This window comes from Callorhinus ursinus, unplaced genomic scaffold (genome assembly GCF_003265705.2).
Source record: "Callorhinus ursinus isolate GAN/ISIS: 27379988/994484 unplaced genomic scaffold, GSC_fseal_2.0 scaffold65, whole genome shotgun sequence".
Taxonomy (NCBI): domain Eukaryota; kingdom Metazoa; phylum Chordata; class Mammalia; order Carnivora; family Otariidae; genus Callorhinus; species Callorhinus ursinus.
In genome coordinates this window covers 7242652-7265477 of record NW_027397127.1, presented here as the reverse complement: position 1 = coordinate 7265477, position 22826 = coordinate 7242652, and the positions used below count along the sequence as shown (strand labels likewise).

The window sequence follows — 22826 nt, the reverse complement described above, 5'->3', positions numbered from 1 at the left end:
ACCCTGAGAATCAGAAGTCTGTATGAATGTTTTGTTGATAATTATGTTGAATCGGGAGAAAGGTACAGCATAGTGGTTAAGACCATGGGCTCTGAGTTCCCAGAAATGGAAATACAAATGTCCCTAAGTATATGAAAAGAAGTCCAATCTCACTTATATGTGCGATGGAAATTTCAAAGTACACTGACTATAAAATACATGACCTGTACTCCTCAAAACTGTACAGATCATCAAAAATGTGGAAAGTCTGAGAATCTGTCAGCCGAAGGAACCAAAGAAGACATAATGACTAAATGTAATGTGGTATCCTGCATGGGACTGTGGCACGGAAAAAGGGCTCTAGGTAAAAACTAAAAAAATATGAATAAATTATGCACTTTAGTTAATAAGATTCATTAGAAGTGACAAATATACCAGAGTTATATAAGATGTTAACACTTAAGGTTAACTGAGTGGAGGTATATAGAACTCTGTACAATACAACCTTTATGTATATCTAAAACTGTTCTAAAGAAGTTTATTTTTTAAAAGTACACTAAATTAACATTTTCACCTACAAGATTAGTAAAGATCCAGAAGTTTGAGGGTACATTACTTTTGTTGAGATTGTGGGAAATTAAGCACTCTCATTACACTGCTGGTAGGAACATAAATTGGTACAACCTCTATGGAAGGTAATGTGAGGATACAATTGAAACCATAAATCCCCATTCCCTTTAGAACAGAAATTCAACCTCTATGAATAGTATCCTCAATACTATATATCCTCAAGTAATTGTGTGAGTATATATATATGTGTGTATGTACATATGTATTTTATGTGTATTTCACACACATATACAGATATATATGTATATATTTTATATATAAAATTATTCACTGCAACATTGTTTATAATGACAAAATGTTGCAAACAATTTAAATACCCACAAACGTAATAAATCCATTCAATGGAAAACTATGCAGCAGTCCCAAAGATGACTAAGTTCTCTATGGACTGCTACTGAACAATATAAACTATATTTAGTACAATAAATAGCCAGGTGCAGAACAGTATCTATAGTATGCTTCCATTTGTGTAAAAAAAAATGGGGGGATTATATGTATGTATTTGCTTGTGTATACATCGAATACCTCTGGGAAAACCTATAGACCGGTGATAAGTGAATGCTTCCAGGTAGGGGAGCTGGATGGTTAGCGAAAAGGATGGGGAAAAACTCACTTTTTGTACCCTTTGATTTTTGAATCACATGATTATATTTATTACCGAGTCGATAATATTTTTTTATTAAAGGGAATGCTTCTTATACCACAAAGAATTAAAAAAGAAAAAGATCATGTGTTTGGGGAACACACTGTTTGGATTTCTCAGTTCCCAAAGTTAGAGACAACATAGCAGGCAGTCTGGACTTGAGCGTTTGCTTTGGCAAGTTACAAGACTATGTAAGTTTCATCAAGTTCCTTTAACTGGCCTAGGCCAGTTTCCTCATCTGTAAAATTGGGATGGTACCTCTGAACAGGGTGACTGTAAAGTGTTATGTAAAAGTGTGGTTTTAAAGTCACTTGATAGGCAGTCATCTATGAGCAAATATTCTGTTATCCGGCGGAACTTATCCAAACTTTCTGTACTTCCATGCTCAAGTTAGAGGGTAAGACGAAAGAGCAGCTACTGGAAGACATCGTGCTTCCTATCCTAAGAACTTCTTACAGATTGAAAAGGTCATGGAAAGCCTCTGAGTTATCCAAAACCTGTTATATGCAAATGACTGTGTTCTTGAAGTGCACGAGTGAACGAATGCTGATATAACATGTACTATTTTGTGGCTTTGGCACAAGAGGATAGACAGAATGTAAGCATACACAAAGTGTCGATCACACCAGAGCCTGTACCAGGTAAATCCTATATGGTGGTGAGGCTGAATTCTGCTGCTCAACCAAACTGTCCAACTGATGCATCGATCACTAAGTAGATGGGAAAATTGGCCAAAGTTGCTGGTGTGTTTGCCCCCTGGGGAAGTGGCAAAGGGTGGAACAAATACTACACTGATCATAACACCAGACATGTACACACCTTCTAACATGACAGCCATCCTGTTGGCACAGAAGTGATACACACTTTATTAGGAATCCACTAGGTGGGATGAGTGGAGAATAAATGGCTAAAGAGACATGTAGGGTGGAATTGCAACTGGAAAGCAAGGTCATGAGGAAGTACTCTCTGTACCCGTGTATAACTGTAGCCAGTCCCAGTGGTTGGTACCAAGGGACAAACATTCAGAAAATTGCACTAGAAGGAAAAACAGGCTATTTCTAGCTCTGCCAAACTTATTAACTGTGGAATAATAGCTATTCCATTTCCCCACAGCATGCCTTTCCCTGCTTTAAAAGGGAGACAGTGTATAAAAGCTTTGAGACAGTTTATGAAAAGCTTTGAGAGTTCTAGATGTTATTCATGAGCACAGAGATCCTACCATGAGGTAATTTCACAATTTCACCCCAGAAGAATTTATGACAAACTGAAAAATATGCCTCATTTGTCTTTCTGACAATTTAATAAGGTTCATTTAATTAAGCCAGAAGTTCTTCCTTAACATAGACATATTTTCAGTGTTTGTCCTTTTTAGATGCTTTGTTCGCAACACACTTCTGATGAATACATTATGAAGCAATTATAATTTCCAGATATGGAAGAAGATGCTAAAACCAAAAATCTCTAGAAGAGGGATAGCATCACTCATCCAATATTAAGAGTAATCAACTGTGCATGTCTTTCAAATCCCCCAAATGAGATAGCATAAATGCTGTTATAAAGAAAATAAATATAGCATCTTTTTCAAAGGGCGAAGAAAAGTCTAAAAGTGTCAAATTTAAGAACTCTTCCTTCAGCTAATATCCTAGCTGGTCTTTAATAATGGTTAGGAGAGGCTCAAGACTCCAGTACCTAACAAAAATGTTGCCTTAACATGGGTTATTTGTGATCTTTTAATTAATATTTGTTCAACAGTGTCATGTCTTCTAGACACATGTTAGAACCCAAGTCAGAAGGAACCTTAGAGGTGAATTAGTCCAAGGCTCCAGATTCCACTGTACCACTCCAGGTACACTGAGATCTACCAGTAAATCTTAAATTGTTAACTGTATTGATCTGGAAGCCACTCTCCACCCACTGTTCTTCTATGTCCTGGAAAAACAAACAAACAAACAAACAAACCCTAGAACTCCCCCGTGCAAATTCAGTAGGAGTACTTGAGCCTCTCTTATTTTACTGAGGAACTTTAGAGTAAGCATGTATCATTTGTGAAAGGACATAAAGGAATCATAAAACTTCAGAGAAATGAAAACTTGTTTCTTTTACTTGGAAAGACCTTATTCATATGGTTAAATGCTTTCATGGGATAGATGAAAGATGATGCCCAAAATGAAATTATTTGTCCAGTTAATTAAGTAGGGACAAGACTAAATCCAGTGTTTCCTCTAACATACCATGTACCTTTTACTGAATGTAGAACTTAATTCACACACCAACTACTTTATAAGAGTTAAATCTCCAAAAACAATAAGGAAAATGTCTTTATCTAGGGCATAACAGAAATAACACTAGGCTCAAAAATTGGAGATTAACCAAGATTATAGTCAAAAAAGCTCTTTACCTACAGAAATCATCCACAAAATTAAATGGTCTCTGGATTATTTTCATATTCTAAAGTTTTGAGTGGTAACAAAAACTTACCTGATAAACTGCTACTTTGAGAAGTTTGGGTAGGAATGAAAAGGCCATGTAAGCTGATATTTAGTTTACATATAAGGTGGTAAAAATCACTAATACTCATTTCAAGGATATTTTCTTCCTGTAATATGTACCCCTCGGGATGGTCATGTGCAATCAGTATTACAGAAATTTAGCTCAGTAGTTACAAGCAACTAAGCTCTAGTCACTCACAAACTTTTAAATAAGTTTGCTTTCATGTTATACATTCATTTTTTAGAATATCACCTTTATTTATGACTTAGGTAAAACATGCAACACAAGAGATCAGACTGTTCCCAAGCTAAGAACAAGGCTTTTTCTTGAAAAACAAACAAATACACAAAAGCCAGCAACTATAAGTCATATGCTAAAACCAAATAAAATACCAAGTTATCTGTACATCAAAAATAAATGAATTGCCTGAACTTTACCCTTTTAAAAATAACCTAATTCAAGACCTAAATCCACTCTAATGTTTCCTCTTCTCTGAATTTCTATAGCACACTTTCTGTAATTAATAACACACTTCTTTGTATTATCTATACTGTTTTCATACAGACAGGCATTAATTATATCTCAAACTAGACAGTAAGTTCCTTTGAGGAAAAAGACTACAGTATCTAGCACTATATGTTGAAAGTTAACAGGCACCCAGTAAAGGCTGGCTGGCATCTATTTCTTGGCAAACATTTCTCGATGATCCAGTTAAAGGAAGAAGGACAATGTGTGCTGCTGGTAGAATATGGAATCTAGGAGAATTTAAGATACGAATTACACACATGGAGTCAATATCTAACAGGTTGCTGCCTAGAGCCAAGAGGGCTAATATAGTTATGATTTGCTAATACTAAAAGCCAAACTACAGTTTAATTCTCAACAGCACAATATTTAAATGGAAAAAAAAAAAAACAACAAACCAACCACACGCAAACTTCATTGCAACCAAAGATTAAGTAGTTAATTGTGAATACTACTCTATTTCACATCATCACAATTTGTAGATAATGTGTAATCCCAAAACAACATGCTGAAGATACGGTCATTCAATCAAAAGCAATTCTGATATTGTGTTCTTGCTCTGCGCGACGATGATCCTCAAAAACCTGTGTTACCTCTTCTACTTTCCTTTGCAGCATGCCTACAGGAGGAAAAGTCATGCATCATTAATCCAAGCTCAGAATGTCCCAGGAACCTAATAGCTTACATTCTCACTTCAACATGATTTATAAAACATCGATTTTATTTAATAGCTTTAAGTATTAGAATATACAGGGAAAAAATCATCTATCTGTTCAGAAACTATAAAAACAGTGAACAAGACTGTTCTTGATTTGCTCTCTCTAATTTTCTGGTAAATAACCGTCTACTTGACATTTATGTTTTGTTGAAGAGAAGTGAGAACTGCTTTTTACTCATTATAGCTTCAAGGTGCTATACAAGGTGGTCATTAAATTGAGGGTATAGATTTTGGTAGAGGTCTTTGCTGTCCATAAGCAAATTAGTACACATAGTATATTCACATTTCTGTCCCTTTCTAATGATTTACTTAACTTGGTGGTCCTCAATTTGCTCAGGGGCAGAGCAACACAAAATACCATTAATTTTACCATATAAAACAGCAACATTCTGTAGTAAAAATAAGCTGTCAAAGCAAGCATGATAATCTAGATTTTTCTATTAATGTGCAATCTGTGTTAGTGTTCATTAATGCTTACTAGTCAATAAGCAATAGCTGGTGCCAAAGATTTAAAAAAAAAAAACTTTACAAGAGAAAAACTAAAAATTTGAAACAACAGACTTTAGTTTTCTTCAGCCAATTGGAAAAGCCCCAATGTTATTCAGTTTTAAAGTATAAGAATACATCATCCCATCTTATGACATACAGGCATTTTGCAAGATCACACCTTACGAACAAGTATTTTAAATGATGGTTGTCTACTGAAAGGCTAGAAAAACAGTGTACATTGAGCCTGGCAAAATACATCTCCTTTTTCTTCTAATAACTGCAGGGTGCAATTTTTTTTTTAACCACTAAATAACATTTTTCAATGTGATAGAAGCACAACGAGCACTCTAACAAGCCATTAACTTGAGGCCAGAAGTGTCAACATAAGCAAAATCTACTTAATTTGCTGACTGATAATGTATTAAGTGCAAAGGAGTACATTTATAAAAATTTTAAAAATCAATGAAATGTCGAGCAACACAAGCCAGCATTATTAAGAGAGCTCTACTATAAACATTTTGTCATGTCTTCAAATTGAATTCTCAGGACTATTTCTATATTAACATACTTTAAATTTTTTAGGAGTTTCATTATTTGAGGGCAAAAACTGCACCTACACACTGAACTGCCCAGAGTTTAGTTCCCATGACATGCATCAGTGATTGGTTCCTGTAGGCCTATGAAATAATACACCATACTAGACGATACATGCCAGTAATAGTCAAAATTTGGGGGAAATACACAATACACATTTTGAGATTAAAATGAACCATACTAGACAATATGAAAATGAAATTAAGAAAGCAATTCCATTCACAACAGCATCAAAAAGAATTAAAACACTTAGAAATAAACCTATCAAATGAAGTATAAGACCTGTACACCAAAAAATACAAAACATTGCTAAGAGAAATTAAGAAGATCTAAAGAAATGAAGAGATATCCCATGTTCATGGATTGAAAGACTCCATAGTGGTAAGATGGCAATCCCTCACAGGTTGATCTACAAATTCACTATAATCCCTATGAAAATTCCAGCAGGCTATTTTTGTAGAAATAGAAAAGCTTTAAAATATACATGGAAAGGACCCAGAATAGCAAAGCAATCTTGAAAAAGAAGAATAAATTGCAAGAATTACACTACACAATTTTAAAACTTACTACAAAGCTACATTAATCAAGATGGTGTAATACTGGCAAAGGATGGCCATAGAGATCAATGGAACAGAAAGTCCAGAAATAAAACCTTATATTTATGGTCAATCATTTTTGATGAAGGTGATAAGGAATTCAGTGGGGGAAAACATAGTCTTTTGCAACAAATGGTTCAGGGACAACTGGATACCTACATGAAAATGAAGTTGAATCCCTACCTCTTAACTATATACAAAAATCAACTCACGGTGCATTATGGACCTAAATATAAGAGCAAAACTATATTTGGAAAATAAAACCCAACTGTCAATCGATTGATGAATAGATAAGCAAAATGTGGATGTCCACACACTGGAAATGATACACAGCAATAAAATGGAATGAAGTACTGATACATGTTACGACATAGATGAAACTTGAAATCATTTAGCCAGACAACAAAGGCCACATATAGTATGATTCCATTTATATAAACTCTCCAGAAAATACAAATCTCTGAAGACAGAAAAAGCAGACTAGTGGCAGGAACAGGGATCAACTACCAACAGGCAAGAGGGAATTTTTTAGGGTAATGGAAATGTTTTCAAATGGATTGTCTGATGTTTGCACAACACTGAGCTTTAAACAGCCATTGATTAAGATGATAGTTTTGTGTGTTTAAAATATTTCTTAGGGGCGCCTGGGTGGCTCAGTCCTTGGGCGTCTGCCTTTGGCTCGGGTCATGATCCCAGGGTCCAGGATGGAGCCCCGCATCAGGCTCCCTGCTCCGGGGAGAGCTTGTTTCTCCCTCCCCCACTCCCCCTGCTGTGTTCCCTCTCTCGAAGTGTCTCTCTCTGTCAAATAAATAAGTAAAACCTTTAAAATAAATAAAATATTTCTTAAAAACCACTTCCCCCCAGAAGATTCTGGTAAAACTGCTTCCAGCCAGTCTTATTCTGTGTATGGGACAGAAGTTTTCTTCACCTGAGCCTACTTGCAAATATTTTAGGTAAAGATTAAAGACTTTCATATAAAGTTATGAAAATAAGCAAGTTGGTCATTAAACCCTGACACAGCTTTCTACTATAATTATTTTTATTTTAAGTTATATATATAAATATTAATAGATAATATTAAATTCATGGTCAAAGGAAACAATGTACTTTCATAAACACTGATATAGTATACCTCTTATTTTCCTTTTAGAAAAACAATTGGAACAGTTGGAGAAAAAAAATATCCTGAAGAAATGGTCAAGACACAAATAAGCAACTCAGAAAATGAAATACAAATTGTTTATAAATATTTTAAAAATACTCATCCTCACTGGTAACCAGAGGAATGCAAATTAAACAAGGGAAATATTTTCATCTGTAAATTTTAGCAAAGAATGATGATGGTGGTGGTAGAATGCTAAAAGGATTTAGAATTAGCACGATTAGGTAATTCAAAGTGGTGCTGAAAGTGGGGCTGTAAGCAGAAATATGAATGATTAAGAGGCAGATCCCTCTATTCCTCCACATCCTACATCTGGGTGATTCTCCCTACCCAAGCCCAGCAGAGGACTTTTCTTTAGGGAGGGTAAACCAGATGGGCTGTGGCTCAGGGACACCAGGGAGAGTTGAGGACAAGGAATCTGTACAAAAAGAGGGATTAAGTGAAAGTTTGTAAGGGATGAAATAAAAGTCTACAAGCTGAACATTGAGCCGCAATCCCTTCTCTAACAGCCCCAAGAACTTACTGGATTGCCACTAGGTTTATTAATCTCTAGCCAAGAGTTGGAAGATTCTTCTTTGGAGAATATGACCAACTGAAGAGAAAAGTCCTAAAAATCCTAAAGGTAATGGTTGGAGATGCTCCAATAAAAAGGTCTTGCCAATTTATCCTATAGTAAGTTAGCAAGACCCACCTACAATTTAGTGTCAATTTTTGAATATAAATGGATAACCAAGAATCACCAGATAGTTGAGGAATATCTCTAATATAAGAAAGACCAGGGGCACCTTGGTGGCCCAGCAGGTTAAGCGTCTGACTCTTGGTTTCGGCTTAGGTCATGATCTCAGGGCCGTGGCACTGAGCCCCATGTTGGGGATTCTCTCCATTTCTCACCCTCTCCTTGCTCTCTCTCTCAAATAAATAAATAAATAGAAAGACCAAAACAAAATTGCAAGATAAAGAAAGCTGGAAGAAACAAACCAGGAAAACTAAAACATTTTTTTAGGATTTTATTTATTTATTTGAGACAGAGGGAGAACATGAGCAGGGGGAGGGGCAGAGAGAGAGGGAGAAGCTGACTCCCCACTGAGCCGGGAGCCCGACACGGGGCTCGATCTCAGGAGCCTGAGAACATGACCCAAGCCTAAGGCAGATGCTTTACCAACTGAGCCACCCAGGCGCCCCAGGAAGAATAAAACATTTTTAAAAATCATGAATATCATCAGAGAGAAGATACTGTATCCATGAAACAAGAACTGGATGTTACTTAAAACACACATACACAAATCATAAAACAATACAACAAGCTCTTGCAAACTAAAAATTATGACAGGAAGCAAAGATCAATAGAAAGACGGAAAAAAAAGCTGAGTACCTATCTGAGAAAATTTAACAAAAATACAGCAGAAACCTAATTCCAGAAAATTCTCCCAAACTGATAGAAATTAGTTTCTTGATTGGAAAAACTCACTGAATACCACCTCAATGGATGAATTAAACCTACACGAAGGCACATCATCTGATATTTCAGTATTGTGGGGAAGATCTTGAAAACTTCCACAGGGGAAAAAAAAACATGAAAATGAAGGGGTCACATAAATGTTCAGGAGTCAGAATGGGCCTCAATCTAGAAGACAATGAACAACATTTTCAGATGTTTAAGAGAAAATTATTTCCAAGCTAGATTTTGATAGCCAATACTATCAATTGTGAGGGTAGAATAAAGACCTTTCCCCAAAGAAAACAAAAACAGTAATTTGAAAAGACATATGCACCCTTATGTTTATTGTAGCATTATTTACAATAGCCAAGATGTGGAAGCAACCCTAGTGTCCATCTATCGATGGACAAAATGAATGAATAAAGAAAATGTGGTGTATATATACTATGGAATATTACTCAGCCATAAAAATGAAATCTTGCCATCTCCAACCACATGGATGGTCCTAGAGGGCATTATACTAAGTGAAATCAGTCAGAGGAGACAAATATCATATGATTTCACTCATATGTGGAATTTAAGAAACAAAACAAACAAATAAAGAGACAAACAAAAAACAAGACCCAACTACAGAGAACAAACAGGTGGTTGCCAGAAGGAAGGTGGATTGGGGGGAGGGATGGGTGAAACAGATAAAGGGGATTAAGAGTATACTTATCTTTTTGAAGATTTTATTTATTTATTTGAGAGAAAGAGCATGAGCGGGGGAAGAGCAGAGGGAAAGGGAGAAGCAGGCTCCCCACTGAGCAGGGAACCCAATGCAGGGCTCTATCCCAGGACCCCAGGATCATGACCTGATCTGAAGGCAGTCACTTAACCAACTGAGCCACCCAGGCACACCAAGGGTATACTTATCTTGATGAGCACTTAGAAATATACAGAATTGTGGAATCATTATATTGTATACCTGGAACTAATATAACACAGTATGTTAATTATTCTTGAATAAAAAAAGACCTTTTCAGACATGCAATATCTCAAAAAATTTACTTCCCATGCACTCTTTCAGGAAGCTGATGGATTACATGTTATACAAAACAAGAGAATAAACCACAAAATAAGAAGTATAAGAGCCATGAAACAAAGAAATAGATGGAATACAAGATTGCTATAGAGGGAAGAACCTAGCTGGGTAGTAAACCAGGAGAGCAACAATACCAGATAACAGAATAGAGATTAGAGGGCTCTGGGAGAAAGGAAACCAAGAAGGTGAAATTGATGGATTTAAAGAAAAAGTACGGAATTAGAGAATGAACTACCTACTGGTAAGTATATAGAAAATTTAGCAAATGAAATAAACTTCAAAGGAAAACAAAAACTTGTAAAAAAAAAAAATGAGACAGGAGCGCCTGGGTGGCTCAGTCGGTTAATCGTCTGACTCCTGATTTCAGCTTGGGTCATGATCTCAGGGTCCTGGGACTGAGCCCCACATCGGGCTCCATGCTCAGTGCGGAGTCTGCTGGAGATTTTCTCTCTGCCCCTCCCCCTGCTCTCTCTCTCTCTCTCTCTCTCTCTAAAATAAATAAATCAATCAATCTTAAAAAAGAGAAAGAAGACAACATAATATGCTATATGGCTGGGCTGTGAATAACATTTATGCAATTGTAACTCAAACAATAAATATTGTTCTATGTCTAATTTATAATATGGCTATATTGGTAAGATGACAGAAAAGTGTGCTTAAATGCATATATTTATCTACTTCTCTATATATAATATGCATATATACTGGGGGGGCAGTATGGTGGTATATAGTATTGCACACACACACGCACACACACATGTACATAAAATGAGGTGTTATTAAAGAGTTAAATTCTTACCTCCCATTTGGGGAAGCCAGTACAGAAGGCCTAAAATGGAAAAACTAAAAAGGACCAGTATGCATGGTATTTAGAGATACAGAAATATTTTTAAAAAACAGGTGAAATAATTGAAAGTGATTGCTTCTAGGGGGTGGGAAATGGGGTGTCGACAGGGGAGCTGATATTTTTCATAAACCTTACTAAAAAACTTTATACTCTAATTTCAAGGTGGTAGATGAAGAAGACCTGAAATAAGGCAGTGATAGGAATCTACTGAAAAGAAAAGATTCAGGAGCTACTAAGAAGTATAATCATCATCACTTACTGAAGAAAAAGAAATTGTTTACCTTAAGTCCCTGAGTAAACAACAGCAACTGTTAGCTGAGAAAAAGGAAAGTTGAAGGAGTTAGTGATCTGGGAGGCCCAGGAGAGAGTGAAGATAATGAGTTTAGTTTTACACAAGTTTATTTTGAGGTGCCTTTGGGGTATCTATGTGCAGATGTTTGTTAACATGGAGCTTTATAATGGAAAGTAAAAGAACCATTAGTAAAATTGATGGTTAGAGATGACAACTGAGGTTTAAAAAACTGCTGATTTTCAAAAAGGCCTTAAAAGAGAACACTGTTAGAGACAAGAAGTCTCAAATCAATAATCTAAGTTCCTACCTTAAGAAAATACAAGACAAGCAAAATGAAGCAAGCAGAAGGAAGGAAATAATAAAGACTGGTTATCAATGAAATTGAAAACAGGAACACTATAGAGAAAAATCAATGAAACAAAAAGCTGATTCTTTGGAGGAAAAAAATCAATAAAATTGATTAACCTCTACCAAGACAGAAAAAAATTAAAATAGAAAAAACACAAATCACCAATATAAGGAATGAAACAGCAGATCACCACAGATCCTGTGGTCATGAAAAGTACCAAAAGGAAACTCTAAGAACAACTTTATGCTTATAAATTCAACAACTTAGAATTGTACCAACTCTGAGAAAACCAAAAATTATGAAAATTCAACCAAGATAATCTGAATAGTCCTAGAAGCATTATAGAAATTGAGTTTGTAATTAAAAAGCTCCCAAAAAAGAAATATCCAGGGCCATCTGGTTTCACTGGAGAATTCTACCAAATACTTAAAGAAGAATCAATTCTTCAGACTCTTCTAAAAAAGAGGCCAGTATTACCCTAATAACAAACCAAGAAATGATAGTACACAAAAAGAGAAATTACAGACCAAAATCTCTCATGAACATTTAAAAATCTCTCGCTTAAAAATCCTCCAGAAAATTCTAGCAAAGCGATTCCAACAGTGTACAAAAGCAACTATAAACCATGACCAAGTAGAAGTTACTCCACAAATTTTAGGCTGACTCAACATTAAAAAATGGTATCAACGTATTCTTTTGGTAAATACCTAGCAGTGTAACTGCTGGATCTTAGGGTAGTTCTATTTTTAACTTTGTGAGGAACCTCCATACTGTTTTCCAGAGTGGCTGCAACAGTTTGCATTCCCACCAACAGTACAAGAGGGTTCCCCTTTCTCCACAACCTCGCCAACACCTGTTGTGTTGTTCATTTTAGCCATTCTAATAGGTGTGAGGTGGTATCTCATTGTGGTTTTGATATGTATTTCCCTGATGATGAGTGATGTTGAGCATTTTTTTCATGTGTCTGTTGGCCATTTGGATGTCTTCTTTGGAAGAGTGTCTATTCCTGTCTTCTGCCCATTTCTCAATAGGTATTTACCCAAAGGATACAAAAATACAAATTCAAAGGGGTACATGCACCCCAATGTTTATAGCAGCATAGGGGTGCTATGCTGCTATAGCAGGAGAGAGTCCAAATGTCCATCAACCATTGAATGGATAAAGAAGATGTGGTATATATATACAACAGAGTCTCACTCAGCCATTAAAAAGAATGAACTCTTGCCATTTGCAATGATGTGGATGGAGCTAGAGTGTATTATGCTAAGTGAAATAAGTCAGAGAAAGACAAATACCACATTATTTCACTCAGTTGTGGAATTTAAGAAACAAAACAGATGAACATATGGGGAAAATGAGAGAGGGAAACAAGCCATAAGTGACTCTTAACGACAGAGAACAAACTGAGGATTGATGGAGGGAGATGGGTGGGGGATGGGCTAGATGGATGATGGGTATTAAAGAGGGCACTTGTTGTGATGAGCACTGGTGTTGTATGTAAGTGATAGATCACTGAATTCTACTCCAGAAAGCAATATTGCACTATATGATAACTAACAAAATTTAAATTAAAAAAATATATCAATGCAATCCACCATATCAAGTTAAAGAAGAAAAAACACACAATTATAGCAATTGATGCAGAAAAAGCATTTGACAAAATCCATTCATGATAAAAATTCTCAGCAAGTCAGGAAGAGCATGGAATTACCTAAACTTGATAAAGAGCATCTACGAAAAGTCTACAACTAACATCATACTTCAAGTGAAAGAGTGAAGGCTTTCCATGGAAACTCAGGAACATGACAAAGATGTCTGCTCTCATAACTCTTACTCAACATAGTACAGGAAGTTCTAGCCAGTGCAATGCGAGGAAAAGAAATAAATGGCATACAGATCGGAAAGGAAGAAATAACTTTCCCTATTTGCAGATGATATAACTACCTATGTAGAAAATCCCAAGGAATGAAAAACAAAACAAAACAAAACAAAAATTCCTAGATCTAAGAAGTTCAGCAAGCATACATACAAGAAAGCATACATACAAGAAAGGCTAAAATTAACAAGACAGGGAACAACAAACGTTGGCGAGGATGTGGAGGAAGGGGAACCCCCTTACACTGCTGGTGGGAATGCCAAGCTGGTACAGCCCCTCTGGAAAACAGTGTAGAGGTTCCTCAAGAAGTTAAAAATAGAGCTACCCTACGACCCAGCAACTGCACTCCTGGGTATTTACACCAAAGACACAGATGTAGTGAAAAGAAGGGGCACCTGCACCCCAGTGTTCATAGCAGCAATGTCCACAATAGCCAAACTGTGGAAAGAGTCAAGATGTCCTTCAACAGATGAATGGATAAAGAAGATGTGGTCCATATATGCAATGGAATATGACTCAGCCATCAGAAAGGATAAATGCCTACCATTTACATCGACATGGATGGAACTGGAGGGTATTATGCCAAGTGAAATAAGTCAAGCAGAGAAAGACATGTATCATATGGTTTCACTCACATGTGGAACATAAGGAATAGCGCAGAGGACCATAGGGGAAGGGAGGGAAAAATGAATGGGAAGAAATCAGAGGGGGAGATGAACCATGAGAGACTCTGGACTCCAGGAAACAAACTGAGGGTTACGGAAAGGGAGGTGGGTGGGGGAATGGCGTAACTGGGTGATGGGTATTAAGGAGGGCATATGATGTGATGAGCACTGGGTGTTATACGCAACTAATGAATCACTGAACACTACATCAAAAACTAATGATGTACTATATGTTGGCTATTGAATTTAAATAAAAATAAATAAAAACAAATTGCATTTTTATGTGCTAGCAATGAGCATATGGAAACCAAAATTTAAAACATAATACCATTTATAATCACTACAAATAAAATGAAATCGTTAAGTATAAATCTAATAAAACCAAAACATATATAATGTGGGTGCTGGAAAGTACAAAATGCTGATGAAAGAAATGAAAGAAAACCTAAATAAATGGTGGGTCATGCCACATTCATGGATGGGAAGATTCAACATAGTAAAAATGTCAATTCTCCCCCAAACTGATCTATAGGTTTAATGTAATTTCTATCAAATCCCAACAAATTTTTATGAGAGGGCAAAGGAATTAAAATGGCCAAAACAATCTTGATGGAAAAAAAAATAACGTGAGAGGAATCCCTCTACCAGATATTAAGGCTTACTATACAGCTACAATAATGAAGACAGAGTGATATTAGTGGAGGGAAACACATATAGATCTATGGGATAGAAAGCCCAGAAAAAGATCCATATGTCAAACTAGTATTTGACAAAGGTGCAAAAGCAATTCAGTTGAGGAAGGATAGTCTTTTCAACTGGTTTGGAAACAATTGGATATCCATAGGCAAAGAAAAAAGAAAAGGAAAAAAGAACCTTGATCTAAACCTCACATCTTAAAGAAAAATTAACTCAAAAATGGATCACAGCCTTAAATGTAAAAGGTGAAACAATAAAACTTGTAGAAAAAAATAGGAGAAAATCTTTGGGATACAGTACTAGGCAAAAAGTTCTCAGATTTGACACCAAAAGCATAATCCATAAAAAAATGGAGAAACTCAAAATTAAAAACTTTTGTCCTGTGGACAGCTCGGTTAAGAGGAATAGACAAAGGACAGACTAGGAGAAAATATCTGCAAACCACAGAGCCAACAGAGGACTAGTATATACACTAGAATATATACTAAAGTCTCAAAACATTAAAACAAAAAAACAAGGGGCGCCTGGGTGGCTCAGTTGGTTAAGCCTCTGCCTTTGGCTCAGGTTGTGATCTCAGGGTCCTGGGATTGAGCCCCGCGTCGGCTCCCTGCTCAGTGGGGGGTCCGCTTCTCCCTCTGTCCTTCCCCCTGCTCGTTCTCTCTCTCTCAAATAAATAAAATCTTTAAAAAAAAAAAAGCAAGCCAATTAGCAATTAGCAAATGGACAAAAGACAAGAACAGACATTTCACCAAAGCTGATACACTGATGGCAAATAAGCATATAAAAAGATGTTCAACATCATTAGCTATCAGGGAAATGAAAATTAAAACTGCAATGATATCACTACATATCTATCAGTATGGCTAAAAGGAAAAAAAAATCGTGAAAATATCAAATGCTGTTGAGGACCCAAATTAGATGTATCATACATCACGGGTGGACATGTAAAATGGTATATCCACTCTGGAAAAAAGTGCAGCAGCTCCTCATAAAACTAAACGTGCAACCACCATATTACCAGGAATTGCACTCTTAGACATATATCCCAGAGAAATGAAAACTTCTGTTCATATAAGAAATCTGTACATAAATGCTCCCAGAAGCTTTACTTGTGAGTAGCCAAAAACTGCAAACATCCCAGATGTCCTACAACCCAGTAAATGTGTAAAATAAACTGTGGCGCATACATGCTTTGGAGTATTAGTCAGCAACTGAAAGGATCGAACCACTGATATACGAAATTTAGATGGATTTCGGGGGAATTACACTGAGCAAAAAATAAATAAATAAAGCCAACATCAAATGGTTATACGATGTATGATTCCACTTATATAGTATCTTGAAATGATAAAATTTTAGAAATGGGTGAACAGATTGGTGGTTTGTAGGAATTAGGAACTGGGTTAGAGATGGGGGAGGAAGGTGGGTGTGGCAATAAAGGGGGATTATGAGGAATTCTTAGGGTAATGGAACTGTTCTGTATTTTGACTATGGTAATGGATATACAAACCTACACATGTGATAAAATTGGGTATAACAAAACACACAAACACAATACAAATAAAACCGGGAAAATCTGAACAAGACAGATTATGCTAATGTCAATATCCTGCTTGTGTTACTGTACTACAGTTTTACAAGACATTAGCACTGGGGAAAACTAGGTAATGAATAAATAGGACCTCTGTATTATTTTTTCAGCACCTCTATATGATTTCTTACTAGTACATGTGAATGTACAATTAACTGAAATAGTAAAATGTACAAATTTCAATGATGAAGACTAACCCACACAAATAAGGTTTGGATTCCCAACCTCTTTTCCCAGAAGTGCCTGCTCAATAGAATAGGCACATTAATATGGCCCCCAGTTTATATGATGTGATAGTTTTAACAAATCTGTTCTCACTACTTAATATGGTTGGCCATCTTTTAGCTTTACGATCTAGGTTTCCTCATTGTTGCATGCCTATTAAGCTAAAGCCATATTTTAAGGTTTTGTATTCGGTTAGGATGCTGTTTAAAAGCAACCTTGAAATCTTAGGAGCTGAATATAATTAAGGTTTATTTTTCATTCGGAAAGGGGAAGAAAGAGATAGGAAAGGGGCAAGGAAAAAAGAAAGAGAGAGGACACTGTCCTCCTATTTGTCTTAGCTACTTTTAAGAAGATTCCTAGCTTATTAAAATTAAAGTAACATTCAGAATAAATATACTTGAATTCTCAGTACTAACTCTGGTCTGATGGGAAGAAGAGTGTTTCTAGAGAATGGACAAAGCTCTCATCTCTGCCATGGGAATGCTCATCCTGGTCTTGCTAATGACACATTAAGTTGGTGATGTGAAGATACCTGCTTGTGTACAGCACTACCCCTCACACAAAATTAATAAAATATACATTTCAAGGAAAGGCATAAAAAGAAAAGATGGTGAAGCTATCCTGAATTCTTGGGAGACAACATGGTGGAAACAAGGTAGTAGAATTATTATTACATTACATCTTAAGTGGTCCTCAGCCAGTCATCCTACTGAAATATCACTTACTATTCAAGTCTCATTTCAATTCTACCTCTTCCAGGAAATCAACTAAAGATTAGGTTTCTCTTTCTTTGCTGCCCCCACCCCCACACTTTGAACCTGTTCAAGGCAGTGTGCCATTGATGTTTATACCTCCTACACTGATTAACAGTGCCTTGGCCCATAGTAGGTGTTTTGTATTTAACAGTCACAGCTACGTGGTTTTGACTTGTATCTGAGAGAACACATTCCCATTATACAGTACTTCAGTTTTCAAAATGGCTATACATATTACTTTATTTGAGTCCCACAATATCCATCAGGATAGAGAGAATTAAAAACTCAAGAAGGTAAGGTTCAGTAACTTCCCAAAGGCCAAAGCTAATGAAAAATGATGCCAGGATTCGTATCTTTAGACTCCCATCTCCGAGTGCTTTTTCTATTACAGTGTGCCTGTTTGTCAAATGCTGTTAAGAGTTTAAAGAAAAAGTACTATGTTGAACTAATAATTGGCACCACAGAATAATGCTATTTGTTGTCCTTTCAAACACTGAAGTGCTCAAAGTAAGGCAGGCCTATCTGAACCCCATCTAGGGAGATTTCATTGGTGAAATACTATCAGGCCATTTTATCTATGAGGTGGCCATAGAGCATCGGCCCAAAAACAGCATTATAGCAAGACTCCAGCATATTTATAGTTTTTAGTCGCTAGCAGGAAGAAAATTGCTTTGGAGAAAAATCTGTATATCTCACAAACAATATAAATCCTGCTATTTGGGAGTGATTTAAATCATGTTACATATAATTCATCTGGGGAGGCTCTCCAGCTGAGGAAATTCACTTGGGCACAAAATGTACATAAGCAGGATTAGTGAGAAATCTAATTTTGCAGATGCATTGAGTGTATTTCAAATCTGGATTTACATATAGAAAAGGAATGTTAGAAGTGGAGCTCCGAGAATGTTAACCATCACGCACTATTTCCTAACAGGAGCTGAAGACTTCATCATTTTTAACCTTCATACCCTAATCTTACCTACAAGAGATTATTTAGAATCAAGGAACAATAATGTGACGATAAATCTATCTTGTCTGCAACGGGGAGCGGAGACGAGGAGGTAGCTCATTAAACAATGGAAAGACATAAAATACCTTTCAGTTAAGAAGCGAGTACCTGTCTCTGTTGAGCTTAAGAGACCCCTAGAGTGAGTTGCCACATCTCTGGCAGATAAGAGCATTTTCTTCTCAAGTATCAGAAGTGGAACACTACACTCCAGAACACAATAGATGACCTCGCTGATCAACCAATGTCACCAAGATTTCTCAAAGAATTTAAGAAAAAGAGGAGGTAAAAGAAACCACCTTAATCAGTAAATCAGATTTTATTTTAGAGGATGAAAGAGAAAGAAGACATTTTATTTGGAATTCAAAGGCATCTTTTGGCATCTCAGCATTTGATGCTCTACAGATATAAGAGGGATGAAAGTAAGCTAATAAAAATATTTTTAAAGCATTTACCTGGACCAAGCTTCTTAAAAAATATATGGCACGGTGACTATAGTTAATAATGCCATATTGCATATTTGAAAGTTGCCAAGAAAGCAGGTTTTAAAAGTTGTCATCACAAGATTCTTGTGATGAGAAAAAAAAAATTTTAACTATGTAAGGTGACAGATATTAACCCGACTTATTGTGGCAATCATTTCACAATATATACAAATATTGAATCATGGTATTGTGCCCCTGAAAATAATATAATGTTATATGTCAAATCTACCTCAATTTTGTCTTTAAAAAAAAGGTTTAAAAACATCCAACCCTGAAAACTCTAATTTAAAATAATCCCCTCAAATAAATATTAACATTGGGTAAAAATGAATTATAGTTGTGACATATCACAAAAAAGCTGCTTCTCTGAAATGATCCCGAAGGCATTTTATGCAAGAGTTAGTCACACCACACTAGACAACTAAGAATGTTTTACATCAAAAAGAAAAAATAAGGTGATCAGAGACCGGTGCTAATGGGAATGTATTTTGGAAACATCACAAAATTCCTGATGGCATTTTTAGCTACTCCAAGGAGTCTTCTCTTTCTTCCCTAAATAGCAGTCAAAATGTTGTAAGCAGCTATTAAATAATTATGGGGCTGTAACCCATAAGAGATGGCAAAGATCATGGATGAAATATATTTTAGTCATGATGCTTTCGGACACTTCACCAAAAGAGCAAAATGTCATGAAAATACTCAAGGAACTTCTAGAACTTCTAAAGAATGATAAGTTTAAGATTTTATGCTGCCCATCCCTTTATTGTGGCATGTGATAAATATTAATGTTATGGACCCAACAATGGTTTGGTATATGGAGAAACAAAAAAATTCCTGTCCTTCGCCCCTACCTCCCCTGCTCTCTAAGAAAAGTAGCTCCATATATTTAAAATGAATAGCAAATTAGCTCAGATTGATTGTCAACTCTGTCCTAAGTGGTCCCAGAAGAGCTGGACCTGCTGTAGTTTCAGTGACTGCCAACTCAGAAGACAGATGTGTGACTGCAGCATTGCCATCAAGCATACCTTGAAATAAGGCTGTAAAGTTTTACAGAGAAAGACAAAAGAGGAAAGTGGTATTTGACTATCGCTACTATTAACTCTCAATTATCTATACTGATCAGGAGGAAAAGAGGCAGACATACTGTTAAACAATGGATGAGTATCAAATTTGAGAACTGGTCAATATCAGCACATGTTCAGACATTCCCTGATTCAATGCTCTCGTATTTAATCTCTGACCACTTTCCAGCTCAGTCCCATCACAGTCAGTTCTACGGAGTTTGGAGAAAAAAAAGGGGCCAGCTTCTCTCTAACTCACTCATGAATACTGAACAGTTGATTGGACAGTGCAATCTTTTAACATTTAAAGTATACTCTGTGGTTTCTAAGTCACTTTTAAAGATACGCTGATTGTTAAGTTAAATACATGATCCTATTAGCATTACAGTTGCTATGTCTTACAATAGGAAAAAAAAAATCGTACCAATGTTAAGGATATTAAATCACAAAAACATTCCCCAGAAACCTTTTAAAATACAGATTTTGACATTAAAAAATCATTTTTAAAAACCTATACAGTTACGGGCGCCTGTGGCCCAGGCGGTTAAGCATCTGCCTTTGGCTCAGGTCATGATCCCCAGGACCCAGGGTCCTAGGACGGAGCCCTACCTCGGGCTCCCTGCTCAGTGGTGACCCTGCTTCTCCCTCTCCCTCTGCCCCTTCCCCTGCTTGTGCTCTGTCTCTTTTTCTCTCTCTCTCTCAAATAAATAAAATCCTTAAAAAAAATTATACAGTTAGAGATTTTTCTTCAGGAAAAAATATATTATTTCCATTGCTAAGATAACACATGAATTAGTTTTTCTAAAACTATTATTTGCGTATGAGTTTAACCTTAAACTTCTCAGGCCACAGACCATTTCAGCAGATGTGACCTCATTAACTATTAAAAAGCAAAATAAACCACCACCACCACACACACAAAAAAAAACTCTTAGCATAATTGAAGCCTGACACTCTCTATTACTTGATCATGTTATTTCCTGATATGAAAAGGAAAGGTTCCTTGATGGGAACAACAAAAAGGAGCCCACAGCAGCAGGAATTACTGGGCTTTTCCCCCTCTCTTCATCATGACCTCCACTGTCTCAGTTGAGAACCTACAGGAGACCTCATTGCGTCTCCAGCTCAACTGAATTTTAAGCAAAAAAGTAACTCCCAGTAATCATTACTATCCATAGTCTTACTCTTTTTACCCTGTGTTGACTGAGAAATTTACCCAGTTAGAAAATATGTCTGACACAAAGTACTACGATTATCATACTTTGAAAACCCTTGTCCTCTACTGTTGGTACATGATTAAGGTTTTTTTTTTTTTTTTAACATCCAGTGATGCCTACATTAGAATTGTTTTGAGAGCACACCAGGAGAAAGAATACTGTTCTGGTAATCAGGAAATTTGGATTCTGGTCCTAGCTTTGCCAGTAATTAGCTGTGTGTTCTTAGGGAAGTCATTTAACCTGTCTGGGCCACGGTATCTTCAATTATATGAAGTAAGTCCTCTGCAGCACTAGCAGGAAAACATTGGCTGAGAGCCTTGATATTCCACTTATGAAAAAGAAGATCCCAGCCAAGAGAAAAAAATTACTCTAATCTTTCTTTACAGCATATTTACATTTTGACATCCCCCTAGCTCCACCCAAGATGCATTGCTCATTGTAGGAAAATATGCAACACACAGGAAGACAACTGAGTCAAACTGCATAATCCCATTCCTCTGTTTTCCAGTCACTGACATTCCATCTCAGCCATTCTAACAATTTCTCCAAGGTAAGTAATTTTCAGTGATAATCTTCCTGGAAATACCTTCCCTAGACCAATTTAATAGCTACTTTTTGAATCAAATGGCTCTGTTGTCTTTCTCCTCTCTCGCCCTCTCTCCTATACACAGTAATCTCTGATAACGAGTTCTGCCATTGTTATTTACTAACCGCCAACCTGGTCTGCCATTGTTATTTACTAACCACCAACCTGGGCCAGGCACTGCTTCAGGAAAGTTCAACACTGTTTCTTTTAGTCCTTATAAAAAGGACCCTGAAAGGTAAATATTCTTCCTCATTTTTCAAATGAGGATATAGACTCAGAGAGATTAAGTAACAGTTAAGGTCACACAACTATTAAGTGGTAATGCCTTGACTTGAACCCGTCCATACCTATCAAACTCAGAAACTTCTCCCTATCAGGTAATTAATGCTAAAGCAATATAGAACTTAACATCCCTCTGATGGTTCAAAAGAGTTTAGAAAGGGAGATGACACTTCTTCTGAGAGAAGGAAGTAAAGGTGGAGGATGGTATAGGTATGTCTAGAAGGGAAAAAAAGGTAAAGAAGTTCATGGTTGATGACCTCTATTAATGAAGAGAATAAGGAATCTGGAAATGAGAAATGAGAAAAGTTGTATTATTTTCATACTACATCTTTAAAAAGAGTAACAACTAATTGCCTAACTAGCCCCCATTTATCTCAATTACTGAGGTCTCACTAATACTCCTTATTTTAGGCAAAAGTCTATACAAATTATTTTCCCTATATTTTTATTTTAAACCCATAGAAAGTTGAGAGAAGAGTAAAAATCACAAACTTGTATATCCTTTAGTAGATTAACGCCCTGTTATTATTTTGCCTCAAATTGCT

General features: G+C 36.3%; 1 protein-coding gene across 13 annotated transcripts in view; it reads right to left on the bottom strand.

Moving 5' to 3' along the window:
* Nucleotides 1-3850: 3850 nt before the first annotated feature.
* NUP62CL (nucleoporin 62 C-terminal like) overlaps nt 3851-22826 on the bottom strand; it is a 93664-nt gene continuing 74688 nt past the window's right edge. For 8 of the 13 annotated variants that reach the window (XM_073885755.1, XM_073885749.1, XM_073885748.1 and 5 more), the window contains one exon: nt 3854-4886. In XM_073885755.1, the coding sequence (XP_073741856.1) occupies nt 4792-4886 (95 nt within the window). In that variant the 3' untranslated portion in view covers nt 3854-4791. Of the gene's footprint in view, nt 4887-22826 lie in introns of all 13 variants that reach the window. The other 5 variants (XM_073885759.1, XM_073885756.1, XM_073885757.1 and 2 more) reach the window with 2 other exon arrangements.